Source organism: Fusarium sambucinum, chromosome II (assembly GCF_050947815.1).
Source record: "Fusarium sambucinum isolate potato_lamoka chromosome II, whole genome shotgun sequence".
In the NCBI taxonomy this organism is placed as follows: Eukaryota; Fungi; Ascomycota; class Sordariomycetes; order Hypocreales; family Nectriaceae; genus Fusarium; species Fusarium sambucinum.
Window position 1 is genome coordinate 6308321 of NC_139293.1, and position 13418 is coordinate 6321738.

Sequence of the window (13418 nt, forward strand, 5' to 3'; positions counted from 1 at the left end):
GCAGATGGCGAGCAGCTTGCCCGTAGGATACCTCGAGCGTTTGTTGATGGCGCCGCCACTCTTGCCTTGTCATTTTAGTATCTTCTACCCGCCTCCCCGGCACAGTTTAAATGCGACAGTAGGAGGAAGTCGGCGGAGAAGAAGCAAATGTGTCTTCGTTTACCGTTTTACGATGGTAGAAAGGTCGAGCGTATAGTGCAATCGATGTCCATGATTCCTTCAGGGCTTACTCCCCTGTTGCGCAGCCCGTGATCTTGCTTTTTCCTCTCTTTATCGTATCCGTTGTATCAATCAAACTCCAATGGTGTATCCTTGTCATCTCGTTAAGAAGAGAAGTAGGCTCTGAGGTGGGGTTTTTGCGTCTCAGAGTTGGCCTTTCAACGATGCAGGACGCCACATCTAGTTGCGGATATGTGCAGATGGCTTATTATTACACTGCATAAGACTCTGTAGGCCGACTTAGTGCTGTTGGGTATAGGCGAGCAAGAGCGTACCCCTGCCCGCACGAGGACAGAGTAGCAGTTACTATCATACTGTGCAGTACATGTCGATATCAATATCAAAGCAGGCATTAATTATTATGGACTCCGCTTCTGCTGTGGGTGTGAAGTACAAGAACAGGACATTGGTATCAGCAGTCATGTTTTTCGATCCAATTGCAGCCACTCCGATTAGTCGTCAAGTGACAGGGTGCAGAAAAGACCCTTGACGGATCTCAGGTCGGAGAAAACGATCGAGTATTTTGTGGGCTTTGTCTCATCCCATTGCTCGTACGAACAAGCCATGCTCTCGATGGGTCTCTTGGATATAGATCTGGCAGCTAGCTCGATTCAAGAGCGAACTATTTGGGATCCAGATCCTCGGACGCGAGATCGATACGATAGAAACCATCTAGGCAAGATAAGATAACAGTGTCACTATCATGCCATCCGTACTTGATCCTTGTACACCATTATGCTTGGATACAGGATTGAGGTCCAACAACTGGGCATAGTGGCGTTTCGCTACATGGCAGCTTCTCCCAGCTTGGTTAGACTCCTTATCGAGAACAGACCTTTATGCGGTGCTGCTGGACGGAAACAACAGACGGGCAAGTTTGGTCCGAGCCTGCCAAGACGTGTTGCATTGCAGGTTGCGGGTTGGTCTAGCATGGGTCCCCTGCTGCTGACAAGCACTTTGTTGGCTACGACTTTGACTGTCTGTTAATCAATTCAAGACAGTCAATATAACATGGGTTCGCAAGGTTTAGATAACATCATTCTTCTATTGTTGCGGAGAGACGTCTTTCTTCTCTCATTGGTGTCTCTCGAGCCCCTTTGGTTCCCCAGACCGGAGAGATAGAGCACAGTTGACAACAAACGAGTGACGGGTATATACCATGCGATGGTCTCTGCTGGCTGCAGGAACCTCTGCCAGCGATACAGCGTAACGCAGCGGAACACGATCTGTCTTACCCGAGGCAACACGTCCATTGTGATCGTCATCTTGGTTTCTCTTTTGCCTCCTCCATGCAGATGCATAGAAGCGCCTCTGTGCTGTTGATTACTGGAACCACGATAGACAAATATGATCTGACTTCTTCCAAAGGCCATCCTTTCCTGAGGGTATCAGAAAAATTGACCGCTGGAAGCATAAGAGACGAAATTAGCAGGTCACTTTATGCTCCCTAGACTAGAGTTCTTAGACGACTTATTTTTTATCCTAAGACTTAGGAGGCTAATTTTTCTACGGCATGCCCACTGGTCTTTGAACGTCAGGCTCCAAAGGTGCAAATGGGAGTTGCAGGGCATTGCAGGGCGTTGGAGTGTTTGCCTCACACCAATGCAGATAGACACAGAGGGGCCACGACTTCACCGTCACCCTGATAATTCCATACAAGGAAGAGAGAGGTTGTTACAACGGATAGATGCTGCTATTTCCGTAAATTCGTTTGGGGCTATTCTCCTCTTCTGCACCTATTAACGTGGCTGTTGAAGTAAAAAAGCAAAGAAAAGAGGCCCTGGTTCCGGTACGCCTTGCAAAGTAAAAGAAAGAAAGACAAAGCCCTGGTTCCGAAAAGTGATCGATCCACGCCCTCATACAGTCACATATGGTATTCCGATTCTCCGCGGTACATGTCCTTATCCTTCCCAGTTCCAGTTGGTCCTATGAGAGATAGAAACCCGGTGTCCGTATCCGATCGCATTCTTCGATAGCCTATTGATATGTACTCTTAGAACAGGGGTGTCTAATACATTGTCAGTATAGGTGATATACAGCAAGCAAGTACTTTACGTACCTTTGGGGGCAGTCTTGTCAAGGCTCAAAAGGTTCGGATAGTGAGTTTCACATCGCCAGGAAGACTTAGGTTTTCTTCTTGTTATTGTCCTTGTCATTGTCCTTGTCATTGTCCTTGTCAGGCTCGGTATCTCCATCTTTAACATTGCCATGGGAGACATGCTCATCGACGGTCTTGGCGGTGGTGGCCTTCTTCTCGGTTGGGGCTTGTTTCCCAGCCTTACAGTGATCCATGCCGTCTTCGCGAAGAGCACGCGTGCTCTGTCGCTTGAATTTGGCCATCATTGCGGTCCGTGTCAGCGTTTCCATGGTTTTTTGATTTGTAAGACCGAGGGTCATGCGACGGAGATCCTCACGGGTCTCCTCGCTCAGGGGCTGGTCATCACCAGAGTGGTTGTTGGCATCAGACATTGTTGATAGCTAGCGATGAAGATGTATCAAACTGCGTAGTAACGACGCTTCTCAAAGATGAGCTGATTCTTGAAGTGATGTTGATGGTGGTAGAGAGGAAATCGTCAGTCGTAACGGGATCATTGAAGAAAGGGCGCTCAACTCATAGAGAAGGAACAACTTGAGGCCTCAAACGCTTTTGACGATTTCTGCCATTAACGCGACGTTTGCCGAGTAGAGAAAGAATGGCCACCACAAAGGTCATTTGAAAACGAGTGGTTCTTTTGGATTAGAGAATAGAGAGTGCATCACTGTTTGCTAGCATAAAATGGCAGTCGAGCCTAACCTGGGAATTTAAAAGTCAAACGAACACATCGCGAAGAGCTCGCAGCTGCCCAACGTCACAAACGAGATTTATTGATATTGAAGGTTGCAACGCCTCAGTTCCTCGAAGTAAGCGTGCGACATCGGAGTGCCCGAACTCTTGCATCTACAGACACCACGATATTGATGAGAACCTTACCAGGATATCATGTGCCCAGTCTGCGTTTTATTTATAGTGACTTGGACATGGTCGTTTTTATCTGTCAGACATGAAGTTGATCGTGCAACACGCCATTGTCGACTACTTAACTTCATGGTAAGGCTTGTGTTCAGCGCTACTTGCAACACATTATGGTGACCAACGACTACCTCTAAGGATGACGCCAAGCAGCACATTTAAGATCAATAAACAGCGAACGCCTTGCTTAACATGAGTCACTTCCTTTCCAACCAAGTCAGGGCACATATATACCATAAAATGATGAATTAACTATCTATGCCATGTGCTCTCAATCTGAGTTTTCCATTTATAAAACTCCAGACATCATTGTTGAGAAGACTCTAGATAGTCTCTCTGTGTTTTCATACCACATCTCAATATACTTCAACCAAAACAAAACCTGCAAGTCGCTTCCTGTCCCTGCAGGAAGACAGCAACATGCTTGGGATTTAAAAAATGCATACGTTCAACGCCCAGCAGCTGAGATTTACTAACTGGCGAGAGGGGGAATCCGGATAAGTGCAAAACGTTAGGGTCGTAATAAAATTCCAAATGCAAATGCAAGCAGACAATACATCGACTTTCGTGGTCAAATCCAGACTCTCCGTCGTAGATGTGCGACAATTATTGTTCGGCTTTTGGTGTACTTGTTTCATCTCGACCACCTGTCGAGTCAATCTTCTCCAACGGCTTGTCGTTCTTTGTGTCATTCTTTAAAGCCTCTTCGGCGGGCTCTTCGCATATTGAGCTTTGGTCTGCCCAGCTTACGGTTCTCTTCCTTCTCTTCGGAGTAGCTACACTCTCCTCGATTTTGTCTTGGACAATCGCGTCTTTGTCCATAGTACTCGTACTCATGCGAGGAAACTCTGCAGATTCTCGAGTCGGTGTCATTGGCGGCCGACTTACAGAGTATTTGGATGCTTGCAAGCGCAGGGAGCTGCTTCGCATGCGACTAATTCGGGAGGTGTCACCTCTATTCATATCAGCATCCCACTCTGCAAAGTCCTTTGAACTCCATGAAGCCCGATGGTTACGCCCACTCCGAGGCAGACTGTTGACCGAGTGACGAGAACCAGCACTGTTTGTTCGGCGGGGTCGATTCAGTGGGTGTGCCGGATGAGACGGGACTTGCGATCTTGTGCTTTCCGTTGTCGGGAACGCATTGTTTTGGGTGTTGCGCCGCACATTGCTCACGCTGAAGATGGACTGGGACAACTCTGCGAGTTCATCTACTTCATCTTCCTTGGGCTTGGAGGTGCCTGCTCTATTCTCCATGTGTTCGAAATATCGGACACGAATATCTTCGATCTTTTCAGGAAAATCCTCACGGTTGCGAGATAACGACATCCATGTCGATACCATACCGAGCACTATGAGAACCAAGATAGACGCAGCAAGAAAACACTGAACTACTAGGATGATCATGCCAATCGCTGTAGCTGCAACACGGCTCAGGTTCAGAGTTCTTAAGAACGCGATGGAAAGGCCAGTGGTAACAATCTTGGAGATTGACAGTAGCCAGATAGCTGCGGTCGTGTTGCGGGACCCTTCAAAGGGTTTGAATTTGATAATAATAGCCAGAGCAATAATCTCGAATATGAAAAGACCGTAAACTTGGGCTAGGGGGCTTGCTCGACCACCACCAATAAAGCATGCGCGCACAAATTGGTACGCCAAGTACACTGTGAAAAACCACCAGCGAGCCGTTCGATATCGAGCCGAAAGCCACCCAAAACGTTTGATGTACGGCTCATCTTGGTGAACTTTGGGCCTTTCGGGGTCTTTGTCGACAAATCTGATTCGTCGGATTGGAAGACTGGCAAATAAACGTGGCTTGTGTGCCTGTTCTTCCTCGCCAATAGAGCTTTCGAGGGTGGTCGCAACAAATGGGACCTTCTTCAAGATCTTCCCTTGTTCGAAGCGAAGAATGTCAGACACTACTTCATATTTGCCTTCACGCAATCTTGCAGAGCAAGCATAGGCTGTAAATCCGGCAAATCCCATGAACATGATGAAAATGATGGCGGCGATTGCAGTCGGCCCTGACGGCGCTTTGATTGAGAACTGGAACATTGCAAGGGTTGTCATGACGAAGAACGCAATGAAGATTGTTCGGAGCAGGGCAGCGACCATATATCCAAGCCAGTGGGAGCGGAAGTAATCAAAGCCATCAGACTTGATCAGTTTGCACTTGGCACACAATTCAAGTGCGAGCTTCGAAAGGGTTATAAAGAGAGCAACAGCTGTCAAGACGACGAGGAGCCAAATAAGACCGATGATGAATGCGTCGTTCCGAGGGACCCCGAGTACAGATAACACTCCCGGAAAGCCAGAATAGTCCCCTGGCAGTGGCATCCCCGGATTACGAGGTCCTCCGGCCCAATTATAATCATATGGATTGCTTGGATTGAAGTCATTTCGACGGACGAGAGCCTGCAGGATATCGTCTTGCTGGACAGTTGCCCTACTCTTTAGATTTCTGCCGAAAATCTGTTGTGCCAGACCACCTCCGTTATTGATAGGAATCGATCCTGCGGAACCAACCTGGCTTGCGTTGCCTGAGACGCCAGCAAAGGAGCTGATGACCTCGATCATATCGTTGCTCGCGAACATGCCAGCAGTCCAAGCAAAGTTGCTCCACCACGCAGGAAGCAAAGCGGGCCAGTTGACAGATAAAGCTCCTGAGAAAAAGATGGACTGGAAAGTCTCGAAAATGATCAAGATGGAAAACGAATGGGCATAGTGCATTCTCATATGCGGAATTTGTATACCATAGATAGCAGTTGCAAACGAGGCCAGAACTGCAAATAAAGTGAAAATTCCAAGGATCGTTCCGACAATTTGTGGCTGCGAAAAGGTCCTGCCGTTACTCATGGTGGCCTGGAGGCATCCAATTTCGGTCTGTGTTGAGTTGGCAAAAATCCGTAGACGGGAGAAACCTTCCAGATCGGGAATGTTCAATGCGATTGAGGGAATGCCAGCAATGTCACCAGCTGAAATGGAAGTAGTAATGTACGCTTCAATGGGCTTTCCAGCCTCGAGTGGACAAAGACTTGTGACGTTGTCCGCGCATGGATCGTAGGTTTTGTTGAAACGCTCCTCTCCATAAACCTCGATAGAGAGATGCACTTTTGTCTAGTCAGCAAGATCCGGCAGGGTAGGAAAGGGTTCAACAACATACTCATGACATTTTCCCGGCGAATATTGGAACTTCCGTACAGATGAAATGACACTGTGAGGTTGTCGGAGTAGTATGCTGTGTCGAAGCCAGTCACGTTGAACAAGCTTCCATCGTTTAAGCAGTCGTCAAAGTCGCCGGTATAGAGAGAAGGGGTCCTGCTAACGTCCAAATGGTCGTGAAATACGCCATCGTCACCAGTCCCATTGATGAAGATCTTGTCTTGAGCGTATGCAGTCGGAAAGATTCCCAGAGCAGCAAATAGGCATGACAATGCTGTCAAGGGTCGGCGAGTCGCAAACATTTCGACGATTGGGACGTAGTGCTAAGGGGTCGGAAGAGGCGGAATGCGGGCGAGCCCGCCAGGGCAGATATTGCGATACAGATGTCGCTATCTGGAACCGATTATGATGCTGAACAGTCGAAGGGAGCGTGTGGTGAGGCTAAAAGTTCTGGCGGTGGGAGATCGGCTGATTTGAACATTAAGGTTGAAATGCAGGTCTCGGAATTGATGTTCTCGGTGAGTATTTCGTTGACTGGCTACGCAAGCCGCTAATACTGGCGGAAAGAAATCGTCGTGAAGCGTGAACTGGGCGTTATAGATGGTCGATCATCGGAAGGTTGCCAAAAGAGAGGAGTCGAGAGACACCGAGTAACGGGAGATTAAACCTTGGTGTTCTGTGCCAATGCAAAATCTCGTGTTTGTTTGACGTAGGTGTAACCTCCAAGACACAATAGTGGCGCAGCGGCTGGGAGAAAAAGATCGGCGGCCATTTAAGGTTGACGGACAGGTTGGCAGCTGCAGGGGCTTTAATTAGGGGAAGGAGTCAACGGGTTGTAAATTCGGATTAAAATTGTATTCGAAACGTGCGACACGGTTTATTCAACTCAATTTGACAAAATTACTGAGCAACATGGTTCAGAATAATGAGAATGATGATGATGATGACAAGGAAATAGTGCAAATTCAATATGCACAGAAACAAGGAAGGTTGGGATTCGGATCTTGAAGAAATTCCGGGGCAAGTTCCTAAATTTGGAGAAGCAAGTTAAGTCGTCGCAATCTACCTTGGTAGGTAAGGTCAAACCCAACACAGATTGCGCCTTCCCATTTACGAATCGCTTTTGGGTATCTTTTTTCCATCATAATGGTCTCGAACGGGCGACTGATAAGTAATCCTTACTGTTAATTTAATCATCTCACCCAAATGCTTTATTCTTCATCTGGGTTACCCAATAGGTGGTAGTCATTTACTTCTGTAGAGCGAAACTCACGCGACAAACTCCTTTTTTCATCAGTCAATGTAACATGACTTGAGCGAGTGTTACTCGCCTGCTTGTTCATCGCGCCACCATCCAGGAGTGGGCTTGTAATGAATGGTTGGCCTACAGCTGCCAGAATTCAAGAGGCGGGGAATTGTCCTTTCCACGTGTCGAGCCTCCAGCGATTGCGACAGTTCTGTTGGAACTTGACGACATGAGAGGACATCTCTGATTGGAGAAACTTGGGGAGGGCATTTATCAGCCGATAACATGGAGCGGTTGCGAATTCATCACTTGGTAGATATCCCCTACTGTACATAGGCGAGGAAGGCTGTTTATGCTACGGGCGCCAGGTGCATCGCTTCCAAATAAGTAGGCCTTTCTAAATTTTGCTTACTGAATCTTGTTTAACTTTCCAGCAAATTCGTTAAAGAATCTACAAGTGACTTATAGACAATAGGAAATGCGCTATTATCAGAGTTTTCTAATCACAACTCCCTTGCAAGCATTATAAGAATAAGTATAATTATCGTTTTTACTATAATATCACTATTATAGAATCCTATATTCGTAGAAACACCTGCTCTCCTAGACTGTAGATACGCTACAGTATTAATTCTCCTTCTCAATCCACCACTCATGCTAGAGTACCAAGCGGCCAATCTCACATAAACAACCAACCAGTGGATGCCTCGGATTACTCATGGGATGAGCAACGACCCGTTCAGTCTCTTCTGGTATACCTTTGGCAGTATAAAATGAAAGATTTCCAGTTTTGCTCCGAATTTTGGCAGCTTTCGGACTGTCGGCGACAGAGTCGACCCCGTAGCAATGGTGGCTGCCTCATCCACTGGATCCGGGTGGAGGAATGGAGCCGGACTGGGGCCGGCCTTGGCAATCAATGGCGACTAAGTGCAACAAACAGAATGAGCATCTTTGGAGCGTCCTTGGGGTTTGCTAGACTGGTGATGGGTCATAATTGTGATGATTGGAAATATAACCGTACCGTGCCGGCCTGTAATGAAGCCATCGTAGTTGATTTATACTACATTCGCAACTAATGCAGTTTATACGGATCATTGCAGGATATGAAACGAATCTTAAACGAATTCGAGGGATTCTTCCAGTTTTTTTATATAAATATTGGCAGTTACAATTATACGGCGGGAGCCTGATCGCCAGGGGAGTTGCTAATAACGAGTACGTCGATGCTGCGTGGCAAATGGTCAGCATCTGACTAAATTCTTATCTGTCTGCATATGTACTCCGGCAAGTCGGGGAAACGATTTGCCCTAAAAGAATGAACGGGGAGTACGCAAACATAAGAATCCTTCTATGTACGTCTGCGTGGCTTTGTCGATCATTTAACCGATTGAAAGAGCAGGAAAAAAACTGTGTCGCAGCAACGTCAGAGATTACTAATTCCATCATGACTGAGGGGGGAAGGCCTTTCTCTCTTCCCACCTTTGCCGGGCGATCGCCCGACAACCGCTGTGGGACCAGCAACCAGTTTCAAGATACAAGGCTGCGGAGGAATAAGACCGGGCTCGGGAAACGATAACTGAAGACTCAGATAGAAACCCTGTTAAAGTGCTGGAGCAGGTATCATGACAGGGTAAGACAGGGACTCTTTCCAGGCACAGCAACTGCCAAAACCAAGAAAGCCACAGCCGTCTCTCACTCTCAGGAAACGGGTGGTGGGTATAATGCATAGAACGTGGGTTATGTGTGGATGAATAATGATGAATGTGCCATAGAACATGGAACATTACTGCAGGATCTCTTGTTCGCATTCTTACAGCACCCTGGTGATGAAGATGGACGGAGATGCAGACTTACGAGAGAGGGGGGTTAAAGAGGGCCCCCACTACTGCAGCTGCAGCGGTTGAAGATTTTACTACTACCTTCCAGGATCGAATTTTCAAGGTACCGGAAACTGATTGCTGGCCATGGGAAATTCAAAAAGGAAAATGATGATCCATGTTGTGCATCTCGCCTCATAATTGCAGTTGGTAGATACATTGTGTATACTGGTGACTTAGCTGGTGAACTCTGAAGGTGTACAAAAGACGCAATCGCGATCATAGGACTTGTGTCTAAGCCATCGTGTCTGCTATAATTGAAAGTTATAGAAATTCTCCTCGGAAACAGTCGTCTCAGCCTGGACCTTTCATCATGATTCCTAAATAGGTTGCCCATGCCCATGGCCGACCGAGAGCGACGCTCCGACGACCTACTGTCCCTAGCGTCGCCATGCCCAATAATACTATATCTGATTGGTCTGTGGGTTCCTCGGCGGCATGTATAAGCCTCAAGTCCCGAGCACGTCATTGAGAGCTAAAAGCGCAAACCCCATTCATTTTTTCCTCTTTCTGACGGTGAGGGCCGCAAGTTTGGTCGATGCCATGGAGACAATTGGATACAGTGGCCGATTTCGTCCGTTTTGCCAATAGACACGCAATTTTTTCCCTTTCTTACTCGTTCTCTTGCTCGCTGCGAATGTATCGTTACACCCCTCCTATCCAGTCGACCCCAGTAATTCTTGTTTGGACTAGGGATGGGGGAGAGGGGACTAATCATGACAGGGTGGATGTATGAAGATGAGGTGGATGAGCATGAGGATCGAGGTACTTTCTGTATTCCCGCTGAAAGATGATTTAAAATCAAGGCCATTCCTTCATTGCTGGTCTTTCTCCTATCCTTCTCGTTCTTGTCGTCTGTTCCTGTTTCGTCGTCTTCTATCGAGCAACACTTGTGCTGTCGTTGACCCCACGATTGCATTAATACAACACCGAGATTCGAATCGACTCGGTTTCCATTGTTCCAATTCCCCTATACACTTGCAATAACGCCAGAAACCCCCACAACACAATGGCCAACACTCCTCATGGTGGTGTCCTAAAGGACCTCTTCGCTCGCGACCTCCCTCGTCAATCCGAGCTTGAGGCCGAGGCTCAGCAACTCCCTGCTCTTACACTCAGCGAGCGACACCTTTGCGATCTTGAGCTGATCCTTAACGGTGGTTTCTCTCCCCTCGAAGGTATGCGCCGCCACTTTTTCTTATGATAATCACTTTTTTCGCTTTTGCTTTCTCGCTGGATGGCGTGGAGCGTTGACGGACGAATTGCGTTGCCCCGCCCCCGCATCTCCGATCACCGGCGACAGTTTGCGACAGGAACATTCTTTTTTTTAGTATCATGAGTGAGAATAGGAATTGACCGCCAACTTTACAGGTTTCTTGACCGAGAAGGACTACAATGGGTAAGTTGATGCGGAATTTATATCCGATAGTTCATGAGCTAACATATCTTCCAGCGTTGTTGAGAACAACCGTCTCGCCGATGGAGCTCTCTTCTCCATGCCCATCAACCTCGATGTCAACCAAGCTGAGATCGACCAGCTCGGCCTCAAGGCTGGTGCTCGCGTCACCCTCCGCGACTTCCGTGACGACCAAAACCTCGCTATCCTGACTGTCGAGGACATCTACCGACCTGACAAGTATGCAGTCCCCATAGCCCTGCCTCTTACCAAGCTAGTGGTAGCTAATACATATGCTTTACAGGGTCAATGAGGCCAAGAAGGTCTTTGGCAGCGACGATGACACCCATCCCGGTGTTAAGTACCTCTTCGACACCGCCAAGGAGTTCTATGTTGGTGGTAAGCTTGAGGCCATCAACCGCCTGGAGCACTACGACTTCCTCGACCTCCGATGTAAGCAATCGCAACTGTCTCTAAGCTCATCATGAAGCTAACATTCACAAGTCACCCCCTCTGAGCTCCGCGCTCACTTCAACAAGCTCGGCTGGCAAAAGGTCGTCGCTTTCCAGACCCGAAACCCCATGCACCGTGCTCACCGTGAGTTGACGGTCCGCGCTGCCCGCTCCCAGCAGGCCAACGTCCTCATCCAGCCCGTCGTTGGTCTCACCAAGCCCGGTGACATCGATCACTTCACCCGTGTCCGTGTCTACAAGGCTCTCCTACCCCGTTACCCCAACGGTATGGCCGCTCTCGCTCTTCTGCCCCTCGCCATGCGAATGGGTGGTCCTCGTGAGGCTCTCTGGCACGCCATCATTCGCAAGAACCATGGTGCTACTCACTTCATCGTTGGTCGTGATCACGCTGGTCCCGGTAAGAACAAGCAAGGCAAGGACCACTACGGTCCTTATGATGCTCAGGTTCTCGTCCAGGAGCACCAGGAAGAGCTCGGCATCAAGATGGTCGAATTCCAGGCTATGATCTACCTACCCGACTCTGATGAGTACCTTCCCATCAACGAGATCCCTGAGGGTACCCGCACCCTCAATATCTCTGGTACTGAGCTCCGACACCGTCTTCGAACTGGTAAGGACATTCCCGAGTGGTTCTCTTACCCCGAGGTTGTCAAGGTTCTTCGTGAGGAGAACCCCCTCCCAGCCGAGAAGGGTTTCACTGTCTTCATGACCGGTTACCAGAACAGCGGAAAGGACCAGATTGCTCGTGCTCTCCAGGCCACCCTCAACCAGGGTGGCGGTCGTCCCGTCTCCATGTTGCTCGGTGAGAATGTGCGACACGAGCTCTCTCCTGAGCTTGGCTTCACCCGCAAGGACCGCGACCTCAACATCCAGCGCATCGCTTTCGTCGCCTCTGAGCTGACCAAGGCCGGTGCCGCTGTCATCGCCGCCCCTATCGCCCCCTTCGAGGAGGCTCGCAAGGCTACCCGTGACCTCGTCGAGAAGTCCGGCCCCTTCTTCCTTGTCCATGTCGCTACTCCCCTTGAGTACTGTGAGAAGACTGACCGCAAGGGTGTCTACGCTGCCGCTCGCAAGGGTGAGATTAAGAACTTCACTGGTGTCGACGACCCCTACGAGGCTCCTGCCAAGCCCGACCTCGTTGTCGACCTCGAGAAGCAGAACGTCCGCTCCATTGTGCACCAGATCGTTCTGCTCCTCGAGAGTAACGGTCTTCTCGACCGCCTGTAAGCGATGATTTTTGACGATTTATCTCGGGACTCAGCCGAGGGAGATACCCGCTAGCTACGCCTGCCTACTGATTTGAGTAAGAGGTTTGTTGCTCTACAAAATTTTTGCAAATAAAAGCGCGAGGATAAACGGAATTGGCGTTAATTTGAATGAGATGGCTATGGAAAAGATGCGCAAATGGCCTCAAGGGTCTGGACAGCTTGACATGCGATTTCGAGTGCATACACCTGAAGTTGCGTTATTGGTATCGAAGCACTGTCGGAATAGATTTAGTACCGATATTATGAATGAAGAGCATGATCAAACTACATTTGGAAGCGAGAATATGCAATGCAAGTGATACGTGGACTTGCAAACTTATCAACCTATCACATCCAACAATGGAATGGCTGTCACTTGTGTTGGGCTGTGAATGGATGCTGGAGAAAGCTCGTGACAATATGCGCGCTTAATCAATCGTTGGATGGACGGCAGAAGGATTGGGCAGCACCGCTGGGCATGAAGTGAGAAAAGAATATGTATGGGTCGTTGAGGATGGAGAATAGATGCGTGGCAGTTTTAAAGTAAAATGTTTGAGTCATGTTATATTTAGCACAAGTTTGTTTTTACCTGTTGGGAATGCCATCAGCTACAATGCTCTATCGAACATTCTCATGCCTAAACCCTGGCATCCAAACGCTTCTACAGGGAGTTAAGCGGTTAACATGTTGAAGGTGGCTGGTCGTCACCCGATGACGCCCAGCCTCCCGTCAAGTCCCCTGTGGTTACAGGCATCTGATTAAGCCTAGATTGTGAGCGACGAATTAAT

The 13418-nt window shown here is 48.5% G+C and overlaps 3 protein-coding genes across 3 annotated transcripts; 1 reads left to right on the forward strand and 2 right to left on the reverse strand.

Annotated features, from left to right (window-relative positions):
* Window positions 1–2343: 2343 nt before the first annotated feature.
* FSST1_009045 (uncharacterized protein) lies at window positions 2344–2688 on the reverse strand (the record flags this gene model as incomplete). The annotated part of the gene is made up of 1 exon (XM_083225984.1): window positions 2344–2688. The coding sequence occupies one exon, from the start codon at window positions 2686–2688 to the stop codon at window positions 2344–2346; it is 345 nt and encodes a 114-aa protein (XP_083085006.1).
* Window positions 2689–3835: 1147 nt separating this feature from the next.
* On the reverse strand, window positions 3836–6693 carry FSST1_009046 (transient receptor potential ion channel family protein; the record flags this gene model as incomplete). The annotated part of the gene is made up of 2 exons (XM_083225985.1): window positions 3836–6339; window positions 6393–6693. The coding sequence occupies 2 exons, from the start codon at window positions 6691–6693 to the stop codon at window positions 3836–3838; spliced, it is 2805 nt and encodes a 934-aa protein (XP_083085007.1).
* A 3830-nt stretch (window positions 6694–10523) lies between these two features.
* Window positions 10524–12610, forward strand: FSST1_009047 (sulfate adenylyltransferase; the record flags this gene model as incomplete). The annotated part of the gene is made up of 5 exons (XM_083225987.1): window positions 10524–10692; window positions 10886–10913; window positions 10968–11150; window positions 11215–11363; window positions 11415–12610. The coding sequence occupies 5 exons, from the start codon at window positions 10524–10526 to the stop codon at window positions 12608–12610; spliced, it is 1725 nt and encodes a 574-aa protein (XP_083085008.1).
* Window positions 12611–13418: the final 808 nt, after the last annotated feature.